Source organism: Cygnus olor, chromosome 24 (genome assembly GCF_009769625.2).
Source record: "Cygnus olor isolate bCygOlo1 chromosome 24, bCygOlo1.pri.v2, whole genome shotgun sequence".
Taxonomy (NCBI): Eukaryota; Metazoa; Chordata; class Aves; order Anseriformes; family Anatidae; genus Cygnus; species Cygnus olor.
The window spans coordinates 6811793-6839362 of NC_049192.1; the positions used below are offsets into that span (position 1 = coordinate 6811793).

Here is a 27570-nt window from a genome sequence, read left to right on the forward strand (position 1 = left end):
TAATATATTTGTGCAATCAAAAGGAACATCTCTTCAAACAAAGAGAAATTGTCATTTGTTTCCACTTAAAAAGCTTCCAGACTGGTAGGTGCTGAATATTTTGCCTAAACTTCTAACAGAAGAACAGAAGTATTTAGAAATGACATGAGAGAGGAAATTCTGGGCCCATCAAGACAAAGCTTTCCTTTACCAATAGGCACTTATGTTTGCTCTCGTGATAATCAGCACCAAACATCAAAGCAAAGTAGATGATACTCTTTCATCAACCAACAGAAATGTTGCATGCTTATGGCAACAAAATACTGAGTGTGTTGGAATCTGTTTACACTGACACCTGGCTTTGAATCCAGCGTATACTACTGTTTTAGGGAAGGATGGAACTAGTTTAATAGGAATATATGCCTGCTCACAGGAATTTCCTGTATATACTTCTGCATAAGATGGAATCACTGTTTTCTGAGAAATTGTGAAATTGATTAAAACAAGGAGACTATACTGAAGGAAAAAGCCAAAATGAAGACTAGTTGATTTTTAGCAACAAAGTCTGTTTAGTAGCCTAAAAGATGTAAGAAGCTTTTGAGAGGTGGCTGTGCATATTAAAGATTTTCAGTTGTATCCCATCCTTGCTAAGACAAAAAAAAAATCCAGTGGAGCTGAGTAAAATCCCTGACAGCATAAACCTTAGTCAAAATTTCCATGGGCTCTCTAAGAAACACTCTACTCACAGGACCTGTTGCACCTTTAAAAGGCCAGCTACTTTCTTCCCAGTTTGGAACTGATCGGACCCTTTTGCAGTCAGGCAGGTAAGAAATATCAGTAGTAAATGAGACTTCAGTAGAAAAAAATGCTGGGAACAACTCTACTCTGCTTCTCCAAATGTGTTATAAGAGTCTGTATTTAAGGCTCTGTTCATTTTAGATTTGAGGCCAATGAAGCTGTGACTGTAAGTATAAACACAATCCAGGATTCTCTGAATCATAGAATGGTTTGGGTTGGAAGGGACCTTAAAGATCATCTAGTTCCAGCCCTCTTGCCATGGGCACAATACCTCCCACTAGACCAGGTTGCTCAAAGCCCCATCCAACCTGGCCTTGAACACTTCCAGGGATGGGGCATCCACAGCTTCTCTGGGCAACTTGTTCCAGTGCCTCACCAGCCTCATATTAAAGAATTTCCTCCTTACACCCAATCTAAACCTACTCTCTTTTAGCTTTAAGCCATTAGCCCTTGTCCTATCCTTACACCCCCTGACAAAGAGTCTCTCCCCAGCTTTCTTGCAGCCCACTGTAGGCACTGGAAGACTGCTGTAAGGTCTCCCCAGAGCCTCCCCTTCTCCAAGCAGAACAAGCCAAACTCCCTCAGCCTTTGTTGGAGAGGTGCTCCAGCACCTTCATCGTCTTGGTGGCCCTCCTCTGGACTTGTTCTAATAGGTCCACGTCCTTCTTATGCTGGGGGCCCCAGAGCTGAAAGCGGGACTCCAGGTGAGGTCTCATGAGAGCAGAGCAGAGGGGGACAATCCCCTCCATCACCCTACTGGCCACGCTGCTTGTGGTGCAGGGTACGGTTGGCTTTCTGGGCTGCAAGCGCACGTTGCTGGCTCTTGTCGAGCTTCTTGTCAACCAACACCCCCAGGTCCTTCTCCCCAGGGCTGCTCTCAATCCATTCTCCACCCAGCCTGTCTGTGTGCTTGGGATTGCCCCGACCCAGGTGCAGGCCTTTGCACTTGGCCTTGTTGAACCTCATGAGGTTTGCCCAGGCCCACCTGTCAGTCCTGTCCAGGTCTCTCTGGATGGCAGCCCTTCCCTCCAGTGTGTTGACCACACCAAGCAGCTTGGTCTCATCAGCAAACTTGCCGAGGGTGCACTCAATCCCACTGTCCATGTCACTGACAAAGATGTTAAACAGTGCCGGTCCCAATACCGACCCCCTGTGGGACACCGCTCGTCACTGGTCTCCACCTGGACATCGAGCTGTTGACCGCAACTCTTTGAGTGCGACCACCCAGCCAGTTCCTTACCCACTGAGTGGTCCAGCCGTCAAGTCCGTATTTCTCGACTTTAGAGACAAAGATATTATGGGGGACAGTGTCAAGTGCTTTGCACAAGTCCAGGTAGGTGATGTCAGTTCCTCTTCCCCTATCCACCAGTGCTGTAACCCCATCGTAGAATGCCACCAGATTTGTAAGGCATGATCTGCCTGTAGTGGAGCCACGTTGGCTGTCGCCTCCTTACTTTCCATGTGCCTTAGCAGAGTTTCCAGGAGGATCTGCTCCATGACCTTGCCAGGCACAGAGGTGAGAATGAGTGGCCTGTCTTTTCCTGGGTCTTCCTTTTTTCCCTTTTTAAAAATGGGTGTTATGTTTCCCCTCTTCCAGTCAATGGGAAGTTCACTGGACTACCACAGCTTCTCAAATACGATGGACAGTGGCTTAGCAACTTCCTCCAGTTCCCTCAGGACCTGTGGTTGTATCGCATCGGGTCCCATGGATTTGTGTACTTTCAGGTTCCTTAGATGGTCGTGAACCTGATCTACACTGGGCAGTTCATCATTCTTTCAGTTCCTGCCTTTGCCTTCTGGGGCCCAGACAATGTGGCTGGAGCTCTTGTTGGTGAAGACTGAGGCAAAATAGTCTTTAGGCCTCAGCCTTCTTCATATTCCAGGTGACCAGGTATCCTGTTTCCTTCAGGAGAGGGCCCACAATTTCCCTAGTCTTCCTTTTATCAGTGATGTACCGGTAGAATCCTTTCTTGTTGCCCTTGAAGTCCCTGGCCAAATTTAATTCTAAATGGGTTTGGGCTTTCCTAACCTGATCCCTGGCTGTTTGGCAATGTTTCAGTAGGCTGGTTTAGCTCAGTTATGCTAAGGCCTAGCTGGTCCTGTTCCTGCAGTATGGAGTTATCTCTGGGCTTGTTTAACTCCCTGAAGAGTGCATGGTGTTCAGCACAACCAGAGCCAAGCTGTCAGGCAAGCAAGCACAGGCCTGTGCTATGCAGCCACCGTTTCTGGAGAGATTTTTACATACCCAAGACAGATTTGTAGCCAACTTTGACAGAGTGCTGGTGCAAAGAAAAATTGAAACCGATTCAAAAAGATCAAGAGGAAGACAGCTCCCATATGTTCAGCACAAATGACTGGTGTTGAAACCTGTGCCACTTATGCACCCAGTCATAATCTGATCATAATTAGCAAAATGGAGGTAGCTATCAGTCTGCCCCTAGAAGTTTAATTTTTGTTGTTGTTGTTGTCAGGGTTACATCAAGCAAGTTTTTCATTATTTGCCACCTGTACAAACTGTAATACTTAGTATTGAAGTTTGTTGTTACTGTTCTGCTTCTACAGCTGTTTTATTTGTTTATTTTCCTCAGTGTAAGAAATGTGAATGCCTTTGTGGTTAAGAGTAACAAAATGATCTCTGCCAAGGCATGTACTTGCTGATACATTTAGTTCCCATTTGTATGGCTATAGGTTCCATTATTTGCAGTGTTTCTGTTGTTAGCTTCTTTCCTAAGTGCAGCAAATAGATTTCTTATTTTCATAAGTGCCTATGGGAAGATTTCCAAAAGTGCTTCAGGCCCTCCTGGGAATCCCAGGGGTTTTGATGCCTGGGTCCGCATGACTACTTTTGAAAAGTCCTGCCCGTGTGTTATTGGAGAAGTGTCCTTCAGTGTCTGCACAGAGGTGGTTTAAGTTATGTGCAATCACTTTCCATTATTGCTGTAATTTGTATTCCTGTAGTAGAGAAAGGAAGATGTGGCACACTAATCATCTAGCTAAGGGCCAGACCAAACCCACTACTTCCTTTAGTAAGTGAGATGTTCCACAAGTTGAGTAAAGGCAGTGCTGTGAGATTGTCGCTCCAACAGTGATGGAGCTTAGCTCCAGGCCCTATGGATTTTTCTTATTTATTTTTTGTGTTTGTTTATTTTTACAGCAGTGTAAGTTTTAAGTAAATGTGTATTGGTATTTACTTGGAGTTTACATTTGTTCTTCTCTAAGGACCTGAATGTGCTTGTTGTCGAGCACTATCCTATACTTCCAGGACTGTGTCAAGGAATCAGAAGCTGATCATCAGACACCTTAGTGCTGTATTCTGCCAAAACAAATTTCACTGTTGTCTGTCCTTGATTCCAGTGTTAGCTAGGCCTGAAGGATTCAGACAGTTTGTTAGAAACAGTGACCCCAGCCACTTAAGTGAAACGAGCCCTTGCCTAAGGGCTAAAGGGTCAGTGTCTTGTAGGAACTTTCTGGTACTGTGTAATCAATTGCACTTATAGTAGGGGATGGAGTGATCTGTCTTCTGTGCAGTGTTTTGCAGACACTCCAAAAATCCCATTCTTTATTGGCTTTTCCAAGTAATTAGAGATGCATTTTAGTTAGTTTGTTTAGTAGAGTGAAGTCCATTGGAACACTGCATCAAGTTGAGGAAATAAGCATTTGCTTTTTGTCCTTTTTTTCACAGTTACACACCATTCAGGTACAACATCATTTGGTCTTATTCTAGATATACTGAAATGTTGACCATGGCATTTATGAACTCCTACAGATGTATGGTTTCTTCTGTGTATTAAAATATAAATTATACATGGCTTTTTAGGCTCTTTTATATGTTGTTTTAAATGTGGAGAAGAATGGGTGTGGGGTAGATCACTAGGTGGTCATGTTTCCTTGCTTCATAAAGTAAATGTGGTTTGTGACCCAGTCTTTGCTGTATATTGAATCATACAGAGCATGGCTGGTTTGGCAGGGACCTCATCCAGCAGCTGCACAGAAGTGTTGCTACCTCTTGTACTGAGAGGGCCTCGAGAAAGTTTACCAACTCGATGTAGTGATGTCCTAAAAGCAGCACAGGTATGAGACGGGTACTTAACCCACAAACTATGCAGCACGTATAAAAGTGCTATTTTGGGTTAATATGCTGTGAAAGGAGCTTTCCAATTCTACCTTGTTCAGGAAAGCAGGAACAGGCCTGCCTTTTATTCCCTTCTTTAGTGTTAGATGTGTTTCAAGAGTTTTTTCAGTAGAGCTTGAGAAAGGAGGTGGAGTTTGTGAATAAGGCCATAGGAAGCCCAGGTGGCATTTCATGGAGTTACTGAGGTAGATAGTAACAAGATCAGCACTTCCCTCTTTAATAGGGTGTTCCCTTACGTCAGCTCTGCATCTTTTGGAAATGCAATCTGCAAACATGGTCTACTGTTGTAGTCTTATGCCCCAACAGTTGAGTCTAAAACCACTTTCAAGTCTGCCAGATAATCAAAAAGAAAGATGCCTTCCCTCAGGATTCCAGTTTGTAAAAAAAAAAAAAAAAAAAAAAATGCTAGCAAAATTGTGTTTACTAAGAGGCTTTTATTTACACACTACAATGTAGAGATTGTTCCATAAAAAGTTGGCTCCTCCAGCATCACACAATACATCTGCCAAGTTTTACAGTGCAATTTGGTAACAGTTTTTAAATATTTACAGAACACTTTTTCAAATTATAGGGTTAAGGCAGAATCAGGGCACAGTGATAAGAAACACAGTGCAGTTTTGTGTTAGGCATGATACAAAGGTGAACTGGCATCAAGACTCAAGTTCTGATTCATTGGAAATACAGATTAGAATTATTCCTAGAAGTCCAGCTAAAAAAAAAAAGGGCAAAAATAAACCAAATAAACCCTGCTTGCAGCTTGAAAAAGAACTAAATACGTCAGACAATATGCATCAATACATAAGCCAGCAGCTAATAAAAATGTTTGGCTAACACACTGGTGAGGGAAGAGGTATACAAAAATCTTAATCTGTTAGCAGTGAAATAAGGATCCTGGAAACAACAGGTTGTTGGTGAATGCCTGTAATAGGAAGCAGGCTTATGATGCAACTGAGATACAACACCTACCACTGGAAAGTGATGTCCAAGGCTTTCAGAGGATTATATGCAGACATCCAACTCCTACTGAAAGACACAGGAATGAGGTACCCAACTGTTGCTTGCACTTCTGAAAAACTTCACCTTTTTACCTCAAAAAAAGTGAACAATCTGAGGTTTCAGAAGACCTTAAAACATGTACACTAAAAATGCAAAATACATATTACTATAAAGGCTTTCACAGCACATTATCACAGCTTACAATTGTATAGTTTCTCTTATCTTTGGTATTTATAAATAAAAATTCCAGTCCCTTTACTAAAGGGCTATAATGCAGCTACTGTCTCAAAATCATTTACTCCTAATCCACAGCAATTTTAAAAGATTTTGCTTTGTTAAGTTTTCAGGCAGTAACTAAGCTGTTGCTTTGTTTTGTTTTTTAAGCATTTCAATATTAATACCTCTCAATTTTCCAGTGGTTTATAAAGCAACATTTTCCAATGGTTAAAAGAAACTGCAGGATAAGGAGAGAGAACAGTTTGAGAAGTAGCTGTCAGCCCTCCATAAAAGATAAAGAGGGTAGAGTAGGGTATTACTGACTAGTTGATAAAAAGCCTGATCCTATAAATCATTACCTCAGTTAGCCCTTATTCATATGAGTAATTGCTACTGACTACAGTATTCCTCGTACTTCTATTAAGGCTACTCTTGCAGTTCAGGTTTTTAGGATCCATGTGGTATCTATCATCTAATTATGGCAATTCATTTAAGTCCTAGGACACACAATAAGCACAAGGAGATGGTTAGGGAGATGATGCTAATGAGTTATCATCCTGTCTTAGCTATATACAGTGCTTTCTGTCCCCCCGAGTCAGTCCTTCATGATGGTACTCAATTCAAAAGACATCTAGGTGAAAATTCCCTTAAAGCACCAAAAAGAATTTCATAACAAACCCTATTTTCTTTAATTTCCTAATCTAGAAAGTTAGGACTAAACATAACTGAAAGCCTTCCTATTACTATGAAACACTGCTCCAGCTTTGTTTTGTTTCTAAACAGCTTTTCTGTCTGTGCTATGCCTTTAGTGTTCAGCACCAATAAAAGTTTTCAAGAATCTTGGTTCAGATTGATAAATGCTTTTAGAAACCTCAAAGTTTTAAAAACGTCTAATTGCAAATTACAGACTAGTACCAGGCAGGCCCAAAGGTTAATGCCATCTGCCACTGGAACTGCAGAGTTAACTACAAGATGGATGCTCATGATAAAAAATTATTATAAAAATTAATCAACATTATAAAAAGCTCAGCTGAGGCAGAATCCTCCCTCCCAAAATGCAGCGATGTTCTCAGAGATGTTTAGGCAAGGAAAGGCACCTTGGGGCTCTCCTGGAGAGCATCCTGATCATAACTGAATGTACTTTTATAAGTTACATTAGACAAAATTCAAAGAAGAACATAGTGGGTCCCACCACTCCCAAAGCTGACCCCATGAGGCACTGTCTCAGAGGACTACAAGGACAGCTGGTTCAGTCATGACAGCAAGAGGAGTTGTAAAGGAAATCAAGGAGGCCTTGGTCAGCAAGACTTATGGAATAATTTAATACTGTTTTGCTCAAAACCAAAAGCAAAAAGGCCACAGAAGACAGTTTTGTCTAAAAAAGATGAAGATGCCAATCTTAAAAGTGGCCAAAAGTTGGCAGCATCAGGATCCAAAAACCTCATGGCTGACCCAGCTGTACCCAGCATGCCTACTACCAATGATCAGGTTAAATGAGTTCTCCTCCCTTTTCTCGGCCCTTATTCCAGATCCACTTGTGTTATTAGCTGTAGTCTTCATTATCTGCATTGCTTATAGATCCATCTTCTCCTACAGCAACATAAAACTGCTGGTGCTTGGTGGAGGAAGTGGCCCGTTTCTCTTATTACTGTATAGGGAAAAAAAAAAGTATTGCGCAATTTTTTTAATCTAGAAAGATATTAAATGGCTTGAGGGTCACTTTTAGTACCAAAAGTAAAGTGCACTGCAACTTGAGGCCACTGCAACAAAATTAAGAAACGCTATTGAAGAGGATTCCACGTAGCATTATAAAAAAAACACTATTACAAACTAAAGTTAAGGCAATACACGTTGTATCTTTCCACTAGATAGTTTACCGGAGAGTTGTCTGCCTCAAGCTGTAATTATTGCTTTATTTCCATTATACTGAAGTCCACCAGGAAAACAGTGCTGGTAGAACTGGCAGACTGAATATGTTACTTAATGCAGGACTGGCAAAATCATCCATATAAACATCACATGCTTTGCAATGTCAAAGTGAAGGCCTTCTCAGATCTCCTGATGGACTGTACAGTCTGGAAAAGAATTTAAAAGGAAAACTCAAAACTCTTGCTCCTGAAGCAGCAAAACATGCTTGCAGCAGAGATGACATTTTGTGGAAGTTTTCAATGGTGCAGAAAGAACAAATCCTTAGTAACAGCCAGTGTGTAACAAAAGAGGGTCTTGAAGTCTTCTCCAAGAGGTGATAGCCCTCAAGTTTTCTTTAAGAAAATGATAAAAAAGATAGAAAGTTCTTTTATGGGTTAAAAAAAACCCAAGGTACAGAAACAAAATTCCATGGTTCAGAAGTTGTCCTAGGTAAAGGTTAATTACTTTCCTGTTTTCATATAGGATGGTATTGCTCCTCGGGCTGTCAGGCCCTCAAAACGCTTGTATGTATAATTGATAAAAACCCAGTCTTTGTTCTTGTAGTCAGTATCTGGATGGTTACTTGTTGCCACTGAAAGACACAGGAAAAACAAATTACTATTTGGAGACTGCAGTTTATTTTCACACAAAACACTGGATGCAGAGTAGGGAAGAATGCTTCTAAAGAAAAAAAAGTATCATAGAGGTAGGCATTCAGTTTCATTCTACAACACCAATCAAAAACTGCAATAACGTGTGTTTTTTAAACACATGGGCAAATGTTTGAATATGCTTGGATATGCAATACAAGGATCCTTAAAGATTTACACCAGAACATATTGTCCCCATCTGTCCCACCCTCTTCCCACCCATATTAACTGTTAAACATACTAGCAAGAATTAGCCAGTGCCAGGAGGTACTTGCAGCACTGGGCTCAAAGGTCCTGCTGAAATCTGAATTTGCTGGGAGCTTTGTTGCTTCTTAGAGATGCCCATTCTCAAATGGCTTCCACTTCCCTCACAAGTCTGCATCCCAACTCCCAGTACCCAAATTAATAGCTTGCACACCCCTGCATCAAAGACTACCAGCTAACAATTTAATCATGCTTAAAAAAATAAAACCAAAACACCCTAGGATCTCACTGGTAGGATTGTGTGATTCTCAGAATAACAGGAATGTCACATTATTCTATTGGAGAAGAGGAAGAATCAAAAGCATTTACCTGTTGGTTTAAGGATATCAGATTCTGGAAATTCATCGAAGTTTGAGGTATCATCAATGCTTTTAATCTCTATCGAAATCGCAGCAGGTCTTTCCCTGCCAATAAGAGCAGATTCAGCATCAAAATTTGAAAGGCAGGAGAAAGCACGATTCATATGCTTCCCACTTCTTAACAGACTCAAAGACAGACGGTACCTAGACCTCCAGCAAGCTTCAGATAAGGCCCAAAATATTCTCAGCCACATCTAGATATGATAAACATCAGTCAAGTTGTTCATTCCTGCTGAACAGGAGGACCAGCAGCTAGTTTTTCTGCAAAGCATCTTACCTTATATGCTCCCAGTCAACCCCTTCAAAGAATGGGTTACTCTTTATTTCCTCCACACCAGATGCACCAATTCTGTGCTCCCATTCACAGCAAAATCTGGGATGGAAGGAAGAATGAAAATGAAGGAAAAATGAAAAATGAAAGCATTCCATCCAGAAAAGGATGGAGCTTTCCAAACTGATACTACTGTGGTTTCCTAACATATACGTGGAAAAGGCTAAGAACTGCCACTTCAGAAACAACACGTGAAGTGTGCTTAGCAACATCATGCCAAATGCTGCAATTAAGATGCAGTATTCCTTCAAAACTGGATAATGTGCCCTTTCTATTTCAGGGCAAGCGTAGATTAGGAGAACACATAAAGTCTGAAAAGCTAGACATTTATATTTTTGTCCTGAGAATGGATAAGTGATTGAAAATACTGGATGTAGAAATAAAAATGAAAGAGTCAGCATGCATTAGGATGTGTGTATGCTCCAGTACACACAATGCCAAAACTCTTGCTATGTTAAAAAGCTGGCTCTGGCAAAAAGAGTAAGTCACTTCCAAGAGAAGCTTGTAGACAAAATAAAAAGCAGAAACGTTCACATTTTGCCAGACTAGCAGCACTTACATGGGTGCTCCTTTTTTAGCATAGTTCAGTCAAGAGTTCCACTGAGAGACAAATGTATTTGATTAGGGAGTTCAGCATTTGATTAATGTGCTTAACTAAATACGTAGCTGTCAATCATTTTTTCCCATGTGAAGAAGGCTATTGAAGCTATAGAACAGTTTGCAAGACAAAATTAGTATTGTATTAACTGGCAAACCATATGAATGGCACCTTAAAATAAGATCCTTTGCTTTATCAGATATTGGAACCTCTGGAGGAAACGTGAGTGTCTCTTTCCAATTCATTACTTTCTTGTACGTTTCTTGAGGAGTCTCAGAACAGAAAGGTGGATAACCTGAAAATAAAAATGCAATCTTGTAAAAAGCAAAAATAATTCTTTTAGTTACTAAAGTCTACACTGCAACAGTCAGAACACTTCTCATAAACTATGCAAGCAGCAGATGCTTTGAGATCCTGATCCCAAACACATAAATACAACTGATATCCTGCACCACGATTCCTCCTAAGAACTTAGGCAATGCCTGTTTCTTACCAATCAACATCTCATACATGATGACCCCAAGTGACCACCAGTCACAAAGCTTGTTGTAGCCTGTCTGCATGAAAACTTCAGGAGCAATGTAATCTGGAGTTCCCACAGTAGAAAAAGCCTGAAACAAATAACATCAGTTACATATCTTTAGAGAAAACTTACTGCTATGGAAGTGGAACTTGAGCAACAATGGTTATTTTGAGAAAGACATCAGATTGTCTGTAAGATCCCTATAAAATAAGATCTGTAAGACCTTATGTCTGTAAGATCACTATAAGATAGTCAAAGTTGATTAAAGGCTTTCTTTCAAAATATGTAAAGAAAAAAAAAAATCAACATGCTCACCTCAAGAAGTCTTAAAATAACAGCAGGGAGATAGGTAAAGGTACCTTTGTCTATATATCTACACACACCTCGAAATGGATCACTAGCTCATTGTTATCTTGCAAATGGCAAAAAACATTAGTTTCAACTAGGAGGCATCAGCTATTAATGTAACAATTACGGCAGCACTATCTCAGGCACAGCTGTTCAGCAGCTGGACGAAGGACAAACAAGAGTTACTCCTCTTTTAAAAAGAAAGAGGTGAGTTTTTACTCCAGCCTTGTTCAAAATTCTGACATGGATTAACGCCTGTTGTTTAACTGTATGTACTGTTCGAAAGCAATAGCTCAGAGATCATTTCAAAACAGGTAAATTGTCACTTACCAACTGCCGTCTATTTCTCTTCCATGTTTCTGCTTTCCGTTTGGAATTCATGTTCTGGAAAGCTAAAGGAGATTGGAATATGGATGAATGAATCCTACCAGTCATCCAACACACATTTTTTACTCCAAATCCATTGCACTACTTAAGAAAATCTCCCTTCCAAGATCAAAAAGTTTGCTGGGGCCCGGACAAACAGCTCATTTTGTATTCAGCTGTGCCAGTAAGGGGTTACAGTCCCCACATGCTCATCAGCATAGACCAACATGCTAACCTGCCTCAGCCTTGCCTTGCTCAGTTTACCTGGCACAAGTTAAAGGTGCATGCAGAGGCAGACCAGAGTGGTCAGCAGCCTCTAGCAAGCAATTGCTAAACTCCAAGTTATTCCTCTTGAAAAAATGACTGAATGTTCAGAGACTACATGCACATTTCTTAATTCAAGTCACACGTGTGATACAACTAGCATCTACGAGTTGCACCAAATTTTCGTTTGAGGTTTACTATGCATGCTAAGAAGGGCTACCTCAGAATCCATCTGAAAAACAAACTTTTGGAAATGAAGCTGTGTGTGTACATTAAAGTAACTGAAATTATTTTTATAAAAGAAGCCTTACAGAAAATCAAAGCTATACTTCAAGATGCAATGTTACTATTACACTCAAACTGCAGTCTTCTATCTTCACATTGAAATGTGTTTTATCAGGCACCAAGAGCAAGTATGCAAATACCCTTCCAAAGCCAAATAACTTACTGAAGTCACTAGGAAGACTATGGTTCAAGTTTCTATAAAACTCTGTTCTGTGGGCTTTCTTTAGTCCAGTGCACAGACCAAAATCTGAAAGTTTCACGTGGCCCTAGAAACAAAAACGCCCAAAATACAAAAACAGTATGAGAATTATCATAGCAAGTAGTTTCATACTTCTTTCCAGTCCCTTTACTTTTCTGTAATAAATAGATGCACTCTTTTGCATTACTCGTTTTAGCATAAGACTGGATACATACACACAGAATCAAGCTATTAGTATTTTCTTCACTACTGTCCAAAGAAAGACTATTTATTAGCACCAATTTACTTCAAGAAGCCTCTGCTCAGGCAAACTGACTGCTGCAGAGTGAAAGTAAATGTCTCCAGAGGGAGCTGTAGTCCCTGGATTGTGCAATGACTGCTAGATAGAAGAAACACCTTGGATCCGTCCCAGGGCATATTGTCACCACACTGATTAGGTGTGATATTTTTTTCCTGTAACTGAAATGTACATCCTTTTTGAAGTCTTGAATTTATCTGTGCCTAGATGTAGACATATTGAATTACAGCACTAATTCCAACAGTGCTGGCTGGTCTGCTGGCTAGCAGAATATAATTATTTACTGTTGGCACTGTTCCAAACAAGCTAGTTTTAAGCAAACTTGTAATGAGCAATAGGACAGCAAAACGATCAAGCTTTCTGTAAACTACCTCCAGTAACCATCTAGAAGCAATCAGGTAACCTGATGAAATAAGTCTTCAGAAATACATCCTGATTCAGAGGAAGATATCTCTGTGTCTCACTAATGCAGCAGTTAGATCCTTCATATTTGATACTATCATCTACCCAGTAACTGGCAAGTGTGAGCATAACAGATGGGAGACCAAAAGGAACCATCTTTGACTAAGAGGGGAGAACTGAAACTGTGTATTTCAAATTGCAGCTGAAATAAACAACAATAGTTTAAACAACTGTCACAAGAGAACTCAGAAGTGTGGTATGAATACAACAGGACGCAGAGGTGGTCTTTACTGGCTCTTCCCCACCACCCCCAGCAATATGGCAAATACGCCTTCAAAGACAAGGAGAAACAGGGCTATGAAAAAAGTACTGTTTTCTTTCACAGTTCTCAACACTAGTTTAGGTCAATATTAAAAATTACAAGACCTATTTACTACTACCAAGCCATTGGCCAATGGTTAGTGCATACCTTGCTATCCAGAAGAAGGTTGTCTGGTTTGATATCTCGATGGATAAAACCCAACTGATGAATAGAATCAATGGCTAGCACAGTCTCAGCTATATAGAACTGTGTCTCTTCTTCTGTTAGTGTGTCTTTTTTCATCAACAGCGTCATCATATCACCTAGAAGCATCAACCCCACCCCAACAGCAAAGGTAAATACAAATGACTTTGTATACAAACACACAAACTCCAATTTCACTGATTTTGAAGGCATTTACAAAGAAAAGAACTAAGCTTTGAAACCCTTGGGAAATCTAAATTGATTTAATATAAAGAAATACATCCAGTTTCCCAGCACTTCCAAGAGTTAAACTTGTATTTTCCTTCATATCACTGTATGTGAAAGGCTTGTATTGTAGTTGCATTACGTTTATTGAGACAGCTAAACAGCACGGAGATGAGATAACTGCATAGAAACATCCCTTAAACGAGTCAGCTGTGGACAGCCACCCTTGACTACACATCTGAATCACTGATTAAAATACATACTTTCAGCTACAGAGCTGTTACAAAAAAACAGACTGTGTTTGTGCAGCGTCATTTCAGAAAGCATTCTTGTTTGTATTCACATACATGTATTACAGGCTTTCAGTACAGCTTAAGCGTTACAGTAGTGTTAGCATTCAAGGACAAACATTCATCCTCTGAAAAAGGACCTTAATTGTTTCTGCTGCAGGCCAGCTAAAAGCAAAGGGTTAGGAAATCAAAAGCTGATGATGGTTCTACAGATAGCTAGCGAAGAGTAAGAATAAGAACTAGCAGGCTATTAAGGCTGCGTCTCAAACATCTGCAGCTAGTACACACAAGCAGACAAGCTAAAGCCTGACCTGAAGACCTTAGTACTCTTAACTCCTAAAAAGAGAAATTTTTAGGAATGTCTTGTATCCTCACAAATGTGCAGTACAAACAGCAGTGTACAGTAACCACACATACGCTAGTCCCAGCCCGCATCTGTAATTAAGAGATTACAAATTCAAAAACAAAAGAAAAGCAGCCTTTTCATTTCATGTGATTACCTCCAGGCAGGAACTCCATGATAAGGTAGAGGTTTAGCTTATCCTGAAAGCTATAGAACATTTTCACAACCCACAAACTGTCTGCCTCCACTAGAATGTCCCGCTCTGCACGAATATGGCCAACCTGTAGATATACATTTGATTAATTATAAGCCTGTGTTTTTATAAGATGCGTTTACTTCACAGACAATTCAAGTATTATATTAAAAAGCATCAAATATTGAAAAGACAACAGCCAAACTTCCGCATGAAGGCAGAAACACCATCTAAGGTTCAACAGTTTCACCCCTAGATATTTTCAGGTAGTAAAATAGGGTAACATTGAAGAACAAATCCAAAAAATATTCTTTTGACAGAAAAAAAGATAAGCTTTCATTAAACTGCTGTATTTTTCTGGACTGTTTCTTCTTCCTTCCCCCGTCCAAATCTGATAAATCCCAATGAGCACCAACTTGACATTAGCCTTGATCAAGATCCAAAAGACCCTTTTACGATCTGAAGCTTCCACTGGAAAGTTTACAGGGGCTTTTGCCTTCATTCACACTTGAATAACTTCTATATTTCTTGTTAGACTTCTGGTGCCATAACGTTAACGTATATAGAAGGGCAAGAATGCACAAACCTCATTTTCTAAAGCAAGAAATCAAGCTAGAGAAATTTAAACTACCAGCCTGAACAACAAGATTCTATACAGAAAGATAACCTACATTTACATTTTTATTCTTTCAACTCTTACAGCATCTAGGTTGTCTTCAAGTCAGAAGTGTACATGTGATACTATGAAAACATTTGTCTTAAAATTAGTTAGATAACAGACCACTCCAAACACGATTTATTACCATGGGAAGATCCAGAAAGAGAAACATATGGTTTATTATATAAGCAGCTTAATTCTATACGAAGAAAATTAAAATTTTTATGAAAATTTCTAACAATTAGATCTCTCAAGAACTAGCTCTTTTCTAAAAAGTTAACTCATCTTTCAAGATAGAGCTTCAGCTTATTCCAACAGATTTAGACTCAAGCACTAATTTAGCGGTGCTGCATAAAGTTCCTGTGCGAGAACACTGCTGTTTGTTTTTTTGAATGAGTACTTCCCGAAATGGAAACCAGTTCCTAATTTTTTGAAACACACAGAGTGCTTCCCAGATTCATCCCAGCGCTGAACAAGAAATGATTGTGTCAGACAATATTCCCACAAGTACTAGCAAAGACAAGCCTTAAAAACAGAAAATGCCATTACTTCATGTACATCGATTGAGTCGGAATTCTAGTTGCCATACCACTTTGATATTTGTATCTGATTCCATAAATCAGAAACACAGTAAACCACCTATTTGATGTCTGTACTGAATCATCTACATGTAATGGTAAAAGCATATGTAACATACTGTTACATATATACGTATCATCATATGTATCATCGTAAACTGATGAGGAGGAACATACAACCATCTTCATGTATCTGATTTCATCTGAGGACTGACCTAGTTCTTGGAAGATTCCTCTGCTTCCCCATGCTTTCAAGTAGAAACTGAGTTCAGTCCTACCTTGCTTCAGTATGAAGAGTCTCTTGGAAGAGAGTTACAATTGCAACTTCCATGAGGACTAAGCACAGCATTAGAGGTTGTTTTTAAAATGCTATTCCAACCATTCAGCAACATATAACAGTATTTATTTATAGCCTGTCACCACTACTATAATCCCATTTATTTGAAAACTATATATTCAAACTTTAGCATTGTTACATGGAAAGGTGTAATAAAATAAATAAGCAAACAGAAAAGGCTTGACCAAACCCACTAGAAGACAGTCCTTATGAGGTCATACAACAATTTGCTGTCCAATTTCCTCCACACAATATGGGGAAAAAATCCACATAATTTTTTAGATAGTAAACCTAGACACCTAGATGCCCATTACTCCTCTCTACACATACATCACAATTATCTCCCAAAGTCACTTAAATTACAGACAGTAGCACCACTAGTTAAGGTGGCTATTCACCTGCTCTTTTTCAAGCATATCAGCTTTACGGAGTATTTTCATTGCATAAACATGCCCCGTATCTTTCTTCTGGACAAGTCGCACCTAGAAAGTATGTAAAAATTTGAGTCAAACGAAGTATTATCACCACACATCTTCACGGTTTTGGGTAGGAAGCCCTTGGCCTCTGTTTCATGAAATCTTATCAGACTATAAGAACAAAAAAGCATTACATAGTGCATGGTAATGGCAAACAAGTTCTCTTAACTGGAAGAGATTAAATCATTGTAACAGAGATGACATTCAGCAACCACGCACCTAAATTAGATGGTCCAAAGCCACTTTCTCCAGAAAAGGCCACCAGAACAGAGCATTGCAAGTGACCCTCCAGCCCCCTCTGTTCTCGAAGACCAGCCCCAGGAGATCAGAATGAAAGTACACTGCCAAACTTGTATTTAGCTTGCCCATCAAGTTCTTTTCAACTGCATTAATGTTCCTTTAAAGCATGTAGTGTTTTTAAACCAGTATTTTGTAGGCATAAAGACATTACCACATCTTAAGCTAAAACTACTCTGCAGTTCCTACAACATTTATCTTTCACTTGTGTGAACTACATAAGATTTTGGCAAATACCAGCGTTATTTGAAAATACTTTTAGTCATCTTTTCTACACTTACCTCTCCAAATGCTCCTCTGCCTATTACTTTTAAAGATTCAAAGTCTTCCAAACCAAGCCTTGTTCTCTTAAGGCGAAGAAATTCTGTTTCTTTTTGTGCATGTGCTGACCTCCTGATTCTCTTCTAAAGTTTATGGAAAAGAAAACAAGGGTGCAGTTAGACTCCATGGAGATCAAAGCAATTCCAAGTAAAAATGCTAGGTGTATAAGCAAATCACTTGCACTACTAAACCATTGAAGTAATTTTCCCATATTAATTACCTCTTCGTCTTTTAAGCCTTCTTCTTCCATCATTTGTTCTAGCTTCTTTTGTCTAAAAGAGACAGAAATTAGAAGAAAGTTGAATCTTTTAACATTTTTTTTAAATCACATGCACATATCCAACACCTTTGGGCTGTGCTTGCTGTGAAAGGAGGATGTAATGCCAGCAAGTAACAGTATATCTGATTCTCCTTTATATATCATTTACAAGACTAATCTTGAATAATCTAGTGTTACTGTTTTACCATTCTAGCCAATTTACCATTCTAGCAATTTAACTTTCTAATTTCAATAATCTAAATCTCCCTTGAGTTTCACGTCTTAATCAAGTATATATTCTCATTGTATAGGAACATAGATCCAGTTCCTGTCTCTCTGATAGCTGGATAAGTCACTTAAGGCCAAAGCCATAATAAATATTGAATCACCAAGGTCTCACTTATTCCAGGGACAATTAGCTATCTAAACAGCTTTGTGGATCTGTACTGAATTTCTCAGCACCTCAGACACATTATATGCAAAATGTTAGTCTCTATTTCATAATACCTGAGATATTCGAAATATTTGGGAAAAGGACACATCAATACATATTCTCCCACCTAAAAGATCAGAAATTATTTGGGAGCAAAGAAAGAAAGGAAATAAAACTTCATGGGGGGAAGAGAGGGAAATGCCTTAAAGGATCATACATTATTATTACCCTGTGGGAACTTTTTCCCAACAGTGATGATCACATTAATAGCTCTGAAACTCCAGAACAATTGGGGTTGTGTTTTTGTTTTTTTCTTCACTCCCCCCACTCCTCTCCTGCTCATATTGTTTTGCACAACATTGCAAGCGTACTAAAATATTCCCTGTCTATATGCAAGTCATCCATTGCAAGATCCTCTTCCGGTCTCCTGCCACTACACAGCTGCTGTGATGTGATAATATTTTGAGCTATTGCTTCAACAATCAGGCACATTTAAATTGCTCTGCCTTTATTTAAGTATCCAGTCATCCAATTTCATACTCAAAACAGTGACTCCAGCAGCAAAAAAAGACTGCTGCTGCAACACCCATAATTAAGTAGCTCAGCATGACTGAGTGATGCTGAAATTCCCCTAAACATCCTTAATAGGCCCTATCTGTGCTTCAGTGAAAATTTTATCAATAGTATTTAAACTCCAAATTGCAGAGCCACAGACACATCAATTTTTTTTTTTTTTTTAAAGAAGTGTACCTTAGTACGTTTGTTCAAATTTTTAGAAGAAAACTGTCATTGAGGTTTTTGGAGTACACACTAACACTCATAATAAAAAAGCAAGAGCTATGCAAAGACAAAGCAAGGAATTAAATCAGTAACATCTTCTGTTTTGATTAGGCCTCAAGCTCTCATTAATTTGAAATTTTGGAGAAAATATGTACACAAGATAGTATTTATTTCTAAATTGCTTCCTCATTTCTGCAGTTATTGTAGTTAGCAGGCAATCCTCTTGGAACAAGTTGGATTTTTGGCAGCAAGTCTGCAGGCAAATAAACACTGAACCTTTCTGAAAATTCTGATTATAGACTACATGGCAAGCTGGAAGCATGCCAGAAGTCCCAGTGCTACAGCTTGAGGGTATTCAGCAAATTAGAGGGTTCCAGCCAAAAGAAAACAAAAATAATATTTCTCAGATAAATTACTTGGCATATTTTGGCCAATATATTTAGAGAGATGTGATAGGTTCTGTTAACTCAGACAAGAAGTAAGCATTAGGTGACAGCTCTTACAGCAATCTTTCATTGCCTTTCAGATTACCTTCCCTTATCAGGCAACTCGGTGACAGTTTATAACCCAAGCTGAAACTGATGCTATAAAATTGATTTTAAATATTATAACCAGGTACGTAAAATGAGAACAGGCAACAGAACAGACACAGACGGGACAAACACTTGTAAATGTTGGCTTTCAGCTTCAGAATTGTATTTGAATGATGCCAAGTATATCTTAGGGTTAGTTTCTACTTAGTCAAATAATCAAACACACTTTAAATAACAAAATAAAAATTGATAACAGTCATATCACTTTTGCATTTGCAAGCACGTTTCAATTTATTTCAGAAGAAACTCCAGCCTAAATTACCGTGGGATTCAGAAATCCAGCAGTTGCCTCTGGATGCTCGTGCCAAGCCACAGCCAGGTAACCCATCTCAGGAGCTTAGGTACAGGCTCAGCAAAGATTTTCTATTTTTGCTCCAGATCCAGACAACTAAACGCAGTTAGTACGTGTGTCTGGCTCATATCCAGGAATGGAAGCAAGAAAGATTTTTACCTCATCTCCCGTTCTTCATGCTGTGCGATGAGATTGCTATAGAAGTTTTCTAATGTCACCTTTGTCATTGTGACTCGCTCCTTGGTGTGGTTGCTCATGGATGAGCACGGTGTTGGGCCTGTCATTGCCATGGCTATTAGGAAAGAAAAACGGAGGAAACATTTGACATAGTAAATGACAAATAACCTTCAAACAAGAGATACAATCAGTTAGGAGATGCTTATTCACAGAGGCCAGAATTATGATTTTAACAAAACACTGGCAGCCCCGTTGCCCAAACGAGGGCTAAACAGGGAAAAGTCTTACAAAAAAAAAGGTACAAGTCAAGCTTCCTGTTTTGAACATTTTTAATCTGAGAGTAAGAGGGAAGGAAGCTTAAGAAACACGATGCCTCAAAAACCACAATTTCAGGCAGCACTGAAAATGTTTATTTCTCCCAATATTTTCTCTCTTTCAGCATTTCTCCAATAAACGCTGAAAGTTCAGAACATCACACCGATCTACGCAATCCAGAAGCTCCCTTTGACCCGTGCAGAAATAAATCCAGCAGTTGCCTGCCAACTCCTTGGCTGTGAAATTCTGATTCAAAATCCTGAAATTCTGATTCAAAACCCTGAAAGCCATCCTGATAACAGAACAACTGAGGAAGGAGAAAAAGGTATTCAGCGGATTTTAAGCACTCTCCCTTTTACTGAATGATTTCATACAGAAACCCAGTAAAACACAGTTGCTGCCTTTGAGCGAGCTGGCGTCAAACAACCCACACTCACCAAAGACCTAGTTTAAGTTCCCTACATTTACAAACCGGATTCTCTCAATAAATGTGTCAGTGTGCCCCTCGCAACTGGCAGCACAGCTTCAGGGCATATTTGACAACCTAACTGCTTTCTAAAACGCAACTACGGTTCAAAGATTCGAAGCATAAAACTACATCTCAGCCTAGTTTCCCTGGCGGCAGCATACCTCCCGGGGAGGTGACCGAGCTGTGTCACCGTTACCAGACAGGTTGGACGCCTCCTGTTTCGCAGTACCGGGGTACCAGGACCGTTTCACGAGCCACCCTTTGCCGTTTACTTTCCACGGCTCCTTGTAAGGCACCGCCGCGAAGCGCCCCCCCCCCGCCGAGCCCCTTCGGCCACGTTGCCCGGGGCGGCGCCGGGCCCGGCCGAGGGGGAGCCGCTGCCGCCGGCGGACAGAGCGCGGAGGCGACCTGACGGGAGGGGGCTGCGGGGACCTCACCCGGGGACGGGGAACACAAGCGAAAGCGAGAGGCTGCAGCGCCGAGCCGAGACAGGTGCCGCGGGCTCGGCGGCACCCGCGGAGAACGGCGGGGCCGGGCGCTCCCGTACGGCGGCTCGGCACCGGGGAGCGGACGAGGCGGCCACCGCCAGCCCGGGACGCGGAGGGCACCCGGGCCCCCGGCCCGCAGCTCGCCCACCCCCAGCCCCATCGGAGGCGGAGGCCCGGGGGGGGGGGGGGGGCCGGCCGCCCTGCTGCCCACCCCCTGCGCGGCAGGGCCCCGGGGGGGGGGCTTCGGGGGGGGGGGGCGGGACGGACACGGAGCACCAGCATGGCAGCAGTGGGCCGACGAGGCGGCGGCGCTTACCGGAGCCCCCCGGGAAGGGGGCGGCGAGACGCTGAACGCGGCGGCAGGATGCCGTCGGCACAGCGACGGCGGGGCGGGGCGGGGCCGGCGGGCGGGGCCGGGGCCAAACGGACCGCGCGCCCCTGGGGAGCGAGCAGCGCCCCAGCTCCGCCGCCGCCGCCCCCCCACCCTGACGGCGACGCGGACGGGCCCAGCTCCGGGGACCCCTAGGGCAGGGCGCATGCGCCACCATCCTCCCGGCCCCGCCCCCGGCCCCGCCCGGCCCCGCCCCGCCCGCTGCCCAAGGGCGGGGGCTGCCGCCAACCCCCCACTCCCCGCCCACGACGCAGGCACGCGGCGGTCTCGGGGGGAGGGGGGAGCGGAGCTCCCCGGCGCTTGCGCGTTGCGCTGTGGGGGCGGGGCGGGGGCGCTGCAGGGGGCTGTCTTTTGCCAGCTCCGGGCGGCGATAAAATCCGCGTATTCTGGTTCCAATCGTTCTTTGAGCCCACCTAGAGGAAAAGCTGCTTCAAGCCATAAGGTGGTAGCCTGTCTGCAGTGCTCATGCAGGCACGGGAGGCCCTGTCCTCCCGCCTCTGCCAAAGGCACCATAACCTGCAGCTTCTATGTGGTGGACGGAAGGTTGTTTTGTCCTTGCCCCCTCAGGGGTGCCATACTTTGCGTCACCATGTGGTGACCACGGGTGAGGCATAACTAGGTATAGGTGCTGGCATCCCAGTGCCTCAGCCTCCTGTAGCTCAGGCCCAGAAAATGGCCATGCAGGCTGAGGGAAGCGCATCTGTGAGGCCAAGTCGGCTGACCTGCGCAGTATGGCAGACAGGACAAGGCCTTTTCCCAGAAGTTATGAGCTTTTCAAAGTCAAGTCGTCTCGGTGTCATTGCCTGACTGAAGTCTCCAACAGTCTGGAGATTTGTTCAGGCGAAAAAGGGCTGCCACGGCCCAGCTCAACAAAACTGTTATTTGGGCAGTACAGTCTGTTTTTCTCTGAACCTGCTTCTGCTCCCAACCCTTGCTTTATCATTAACATCTGAAATTACCCATTTTAGTAATGGTTTGATTGGCCTTGGGGAATCTAATGGGGAGAGCTGTGTGAAACAGCACAATGAAAGAAAGGTGATTCCATATTCATCCCAAATGTGTGGAGATTAACAAAAGATTATTTCATTTTATTTACATTTCTACCAAAAAAAAAAAAAAAAAGCAATTCAGAGGGTGAAAAGGTTTTTATTATTGACAACATCAAGGAGTTCTTGGGGTTTGAATCTATCACTGAGAAATACCCTCTGCACGTGCAGTTGAAGTCCATCAGCAGCAGAGGAATTTCAAGATTTAAAATGGTGTGTATAGTCCCTATGTAATGGAAATGCAGATATATTTGTAACACAATTGACAGATTTCATTTCTGAAAGACTGATTTTGCGGTTAAACTGGACCTTGCTTTGCTTAGGCAGAGCTGGTCACTTTGACATTAAAGGTGAATAGCAAAATAGAATCATGTGCTATCTGTTTCTCCGTCAGGTAATGCAGGTCACATCAAAAAGTTGTTTTTCTGCCCAGAAAATGTAATACGCTGTGGGAGCTCTTAGAGGGGTTTTCACAACGACAGGGAAAAGGTAGAAAGTCTTCAAATTAAAGGCTCAAATACGGAATCTGGAAGCTGATTCTCATCTCTTTCACCAGCAGAAGAAGGTGAATGTCTAGTGCTTAGGCTGGGAATGGTGGGATCAGCTGCCTCTGTGGCCTGGCAAAAGTTTGCCCCCCTGAAGGAAAACATGAAAGATAAGAGAATTCTTAGAACACTCTAAACAATGGAGAAGCAGGAAAAAAATAAACATTTAGACCTAAAGTGTAAGGAAAGTCTTACTACTGCAGAGCAGGGGCAGAACTTCAGGCAGGTGTGAAATAGAAGACTATCTTACTAGGAGATAACTGCTTTCTTAGAAGTCAAAACAGTGAACTGCAAATGAGCCTGTGAACATGCAGATTAATGAGTCAGACTTCCTGCTATGCCTGGGCTGTAGCTTTGGGTCTACAAAGAGCTGCCACAGCCCTAACATACTGGTAACAGACAGACAGGACCCTGATATAGAAAGGAAGATTTCTGGCCTGTTAAAAATCACCCCATCTCACAATCACAGTACTCAAACTGCCTGCTAGGGAGGGAACCCAGTTCCTTAAAAGGCTCTCTGTTCAACACTTAGGAATAATTAATGGAACAAACGGACAACATTTTTCTTTTGCAGTTCACCTTTGCACTAGAGTTTTTCCTTACAATATCACATGTCTAAAGCGATAGACTGAGTTGGACTGAGGCTAGTGGGAAAAGTTCTGTGGCTGGATAATAGGATTTCCCTTTCTGACCAGCTCTTTGATTTGAAGGAGGTCAAAAATGTCTTGTGGATTCCAATTACCCTTTGGGGTCTTCAGATACTGCAGCAAATCCAGCTTCTTCAACAGGGGGAAGCCTTGCTCATTTGCTATCAGTTCAAGCAGTTGTTTCATCAGGCTTGAAGCCTCATCTCTGCCGATGCTGTCGTAGAGATCTGAAGTATCTTGGCTCTTCTGTGAATCCCACATGGCATCTGAAAGTGAAATATCCCTGCTGCTGGCTGTGTGCACACTACCTAGAGCATTGTGGAGCCACATCAGGCGCTTCAGCCCTTGAAATGCCCTCCCTTTGTCATGCATGAGCTGATGCTCCGTCACTGCTCTTTTACTGCAAAGAAAGGAAAAGTTCAGTTAGCAAACAAGCACAGCTGGGTCTAAGCTCCTATTTCAAAGTCACAGCTTTGCATCCATCAATCTTAGATTCTTCCCTAAGCTGAGGAAGGAGCACTGGTGGTGCCTACACAGGATATGGAGGACAGCCTTGAGGCCACATTCACTGCTAGACTGGTCGCGCTGGTGCCCAGAGCCAGCCTGACCCATGCAAAGCGCGCAGAGTGAGCACACCTCCAGGGGCTGGCTCGGACAGCCTGCGAGGCAGCCAGGTAGTTCCTGAAGATGGGAAGCTGAAACGATGTGCGTACAGCCATTCCCAAAAGGTATACTTTGAATCGCCTTTAATATATATATACATATATATATCTCAAAACTGAGGAGACAGTGACAAAATGACCTTAGCAGGCTTAGAGAGCTCCTTGATCTTTCCCAGATTTGAGTTCTTTTCAGAGGTCTAAATACCAGAATAAACTTCCCTTTTCATAGCTGTAATGTTCTAGGATTGTTGAATTTGTCTCTTTCCTTTCGAGCTGTAAGTCAGGAGCAATTTAATTGAAATCAGTGGTGTCCATGAAATTAAAACAAATCCTTATTTTCTTAAGACATACCAAAATTTTTGAGCCAGGGAAGGCAGGCTAATTCTAGGGTGCAAATATTTCTGGATTTCAGACTGTTTAGATGGAGCTCACTGCAGCTATAGGCTTCCACTGCAGATTTGGATCTGAGTGGGAACCTAATTAGGAGATTTTAGTATATGCCATTTCCATGGCTTGCCTTGAACATCCTTGTATGGTTTGTTGCACTGTGTTTAAAAACATCACCAGAAATGTACTTAACATGGTATAACTGATGAATCTAAAAATGTAATTGTTATAAATCTGTACTGCACAAAAGGTAGTAAAATGTTGCAGTATCAAATGCATAGAACTGTTCTTCCACTATGCCTGGAGTAAATGACAGCAGTGAAGAGTACAACCTGTTAAATCAAAGGCAAGCAGTCTGCTAATGATACTAAGTAAAAGGATGATATTGCTTACTTTTCAGTGTCTTGAGATGTCGCAAAACAGGCAAAAAAAATAATTGCCAAAAATGTAACCATCTGCAGAGATCTCTGGGGCAGGAACATTTTCTCTCTTCTTCAAATCTGATCAACAGGACAAGAAGTTGATAGTATGACCAAAAATCTTTCTTTCTCTTGTCATTCGTTCACCTGGCAACATGAATTTCAGCCTTTAAGCACTAGTAAAAGTGGAGCAATATACTATGCTACATCATCCCAGGACCTCCCAGAACATCACAGGTGGACTTGTAACATATACCAGTAAACAGCGAATAGATTTCCTGGTAAATTTCTACATTTCTTTGCTGAGAATCCTAAATATCCTTTCCCCATTTGCAGGCACAAGAGATTATTTCATTTGGAACTGGCAAGAGATCTTCATGATAAAACTTAGCAGAAATGTAACAAAAAGATCAGGATTGCTGCATAAGAAATTTGTCATAAAACAAAAAGAATTTGCGACTGGACCATGCTGATCAAGTTAAAAGCAGTCCTGGGGATTCGGACATTTAATAATGCAACCTTTTCCATGAGCAATGCAAGTATACAAGTGCCGTTACTGACATACAAATCAGCCATTGGGCATGAGGATCACAATAGACTGAAACTTGATTTTTTATTTTATTTTTTTTTTCCATAAAGAAATGGATTTCTAGCTCAGGAGACACAACTACAAAATGTAGAAAGATTATTCTCATCTAAATTAAAACTGTATTAAATTATATATCTGCCTCTGCTGTTGGTATGCCTGTATTTACCCATCTTTTCAACCCTGCTGCTCCTTTAGCATCAGGTCTATCACTAAAATTTCGACACCCTTTACACTAAGGACTGTACCGTGCTTTTAGGATTGGCTTCAGCTTGTCCCTTTAGTCATTTAATAGCATATCCTGTATTAATTTCTGTATCAAAACCTAGATGGACAACAAAACAAAAATTGCAGCATATAAATGTTATGTAAGAATAGTACAGATATGTTCCCATATAATAAGGCTACTCATTTTTTGAATAAATATATTTTTTTTATAGAAGCAGTTTGTGTTAATAAAAAACTCCATCAGCATTTTCCCAAATGAATTTTCTTTATACAAATTTGGATATTAAAATATCAATAACTGGATAAAAAAGCCAGTTATACATTTGGTTGGAAAAATTAAGCTTGTTCTTTGTAAGTCTACTCCACTCCTTTCTGAATAATTTCCTTGGACAATATCAACTTAAACTAGACATTAAAGAAAAATGCATACTAGGTCTAATTAAAATATGTATTAAATACAGATATATACACTTACATACACAGATACATACACGCTTACATGCTGTATGATATTTTAGGCTATGTAAATGTAGAACTCCTGCTCACACACAGTGGTTAAACTATGGTAAAACATTGTGATGAACAGTAAACTATGTAATAACTAAAACACATCTTCAACTTAAAAAGGTAACATCATCTACTTACTGTTGATCTTGTAGAGATTGTGGTGAAGTCCTGATCTGCACAGATGTGTCTACTTGCCAGTCTTCTTGTGATGTTCCAGTTGCTATTACAGCAAGTGCCTTTCATCTTCTTTTATACCTGCCCAGAAACCACAGAAACAATAGAAATGATCACTACAGCACTTTGTGACTAAGACTTTTCCTCTCATGTCAGTGAAATGAGACAGCTCCCTGTTTCCAATGATAATAAATCTTGGATTCTAAAATGTTCAGCTGTAACTAAGGAAAAGATCACAAGCTTGTGGAAAATATCTTACACTTTTGCTGGCTCTCCTGATTTTGTTTGTTTGTTTTTGTTGTTGTTGTTGGTTGGTTGGTTTGTTTTGTTTCTTGAGAACTTTTCATTCTAACACATTGTTACTGTACCCCAAGGTGATGGTAAAGCAATGTTCGAACTTGTTCCACTATTGATCAAGAAAAAGATCTCTGGTATGCAAAAGAGATGACCCTCCTTTGCTGTCCTCATGGACCCATGTATAGGACACTAATATTGCACAGGAGGAATCTAAATCAACAATACTGATGAATTCTGTAATGCAAGTCATCATACAGTTAGCATGACAGGATAATTACTAGCAGAAAATCTGAGGAATTTGTAAATAACATCCCACTAGATTTTAATGCCCAGTACAAATTTCATTTAAATCAACAGATTGTACAGTAAAACATTTGTTTTAAAACTCAGAAAATGAGGAGATAGGTAGAAGACTTATCAACTCATTAAACAATAAAAATGCAAGTAGTAGCTCAGGCAAAAAGCCGAATTCTGATATGATTTGAAACCATGCAACTTAATGAAACGTAAACTTTGATACTCACTTTATGATCTCTATCCAGATAATTTTAATAGAATTTGGATGCTCAGGATGTGGATGGACCAGGCCATTAGGCTGAACCACTAGTCTGTTTAGGACGACCAACCCCAGCCCCAGCCCCTATTTCTCAAAGTGAATGCATTTGTCATCTCTGAGGAAAGAATCCCTGGAAAGACTGAAGAGAAAAGATAATTTGCTTAGTGTTGTTGTAAGCTA

The 27570-nt window shown here is 41.1% G+C and overlaps 2 protein-coding genes across 2 annotated transcripts; both read right to left on the minus strand.

Moving 5' to 3' along the window:
• Positions 1 to 5323: 5323 nt before the first annotated feature.
• STK38 (serine/threonine kinase 38) lies at positions 5324 to 21494 on the minus strand. Its single transcript, XM_040536199.1, has 14 exons — positions 21262 to 21494; positions 19656 to 19788; positions 17360 to 17411; positions 17100 to 17222; positions 16444 to 16527; positions 14437 to 14560; positions 13386 to 13540; positions 12181 to 12283; positions 11433 to 11494; positions 10725 to 10842; positions 10403 to 10526; positions 9580 to 9675; positions 9253 to 9347; positions 5324 to 8621 (listed from the first exon to the last, which is right to left on the minus strand). The coding sequence occupies exons 1-14, from the start codon at positions 21491 to 21493 to the stop codon at positions 8491 to 8493; spliced, it is 1632 nt and encodes a 543-aa protein (XP_040392133.1). The 5' UTR covers position 21494; the 3' UTR covers positions 5324 to 8490.
• Positions 21495 to 21635: 141 nt separating this feature from the next.
• Positions 21636 to 26714, minus strand: LOC121059402 (parathyroid hormone 4-like). Its single transcript, XM_040536208.1, has 3 exons — positions 25017 to 26714; positions 23670 to 23974; positions 21636 to 23018 (listed from the first exon to the last, which is right to left on the minus strand). Exons 1-3 carry the CDS (start codon positions 25103 to 25105, stop codon positions 22963 to 22965), a joined length of 450 nt encoding a protein of 149 aa, XP_040392142.1. The 5' UTR covers positions 25106 to 26714; the 3' UTR covers positions 21636 to 22962.
• Between the last annotated feature and the right edge of the window lie 856 nt (positions 26715 to 27570).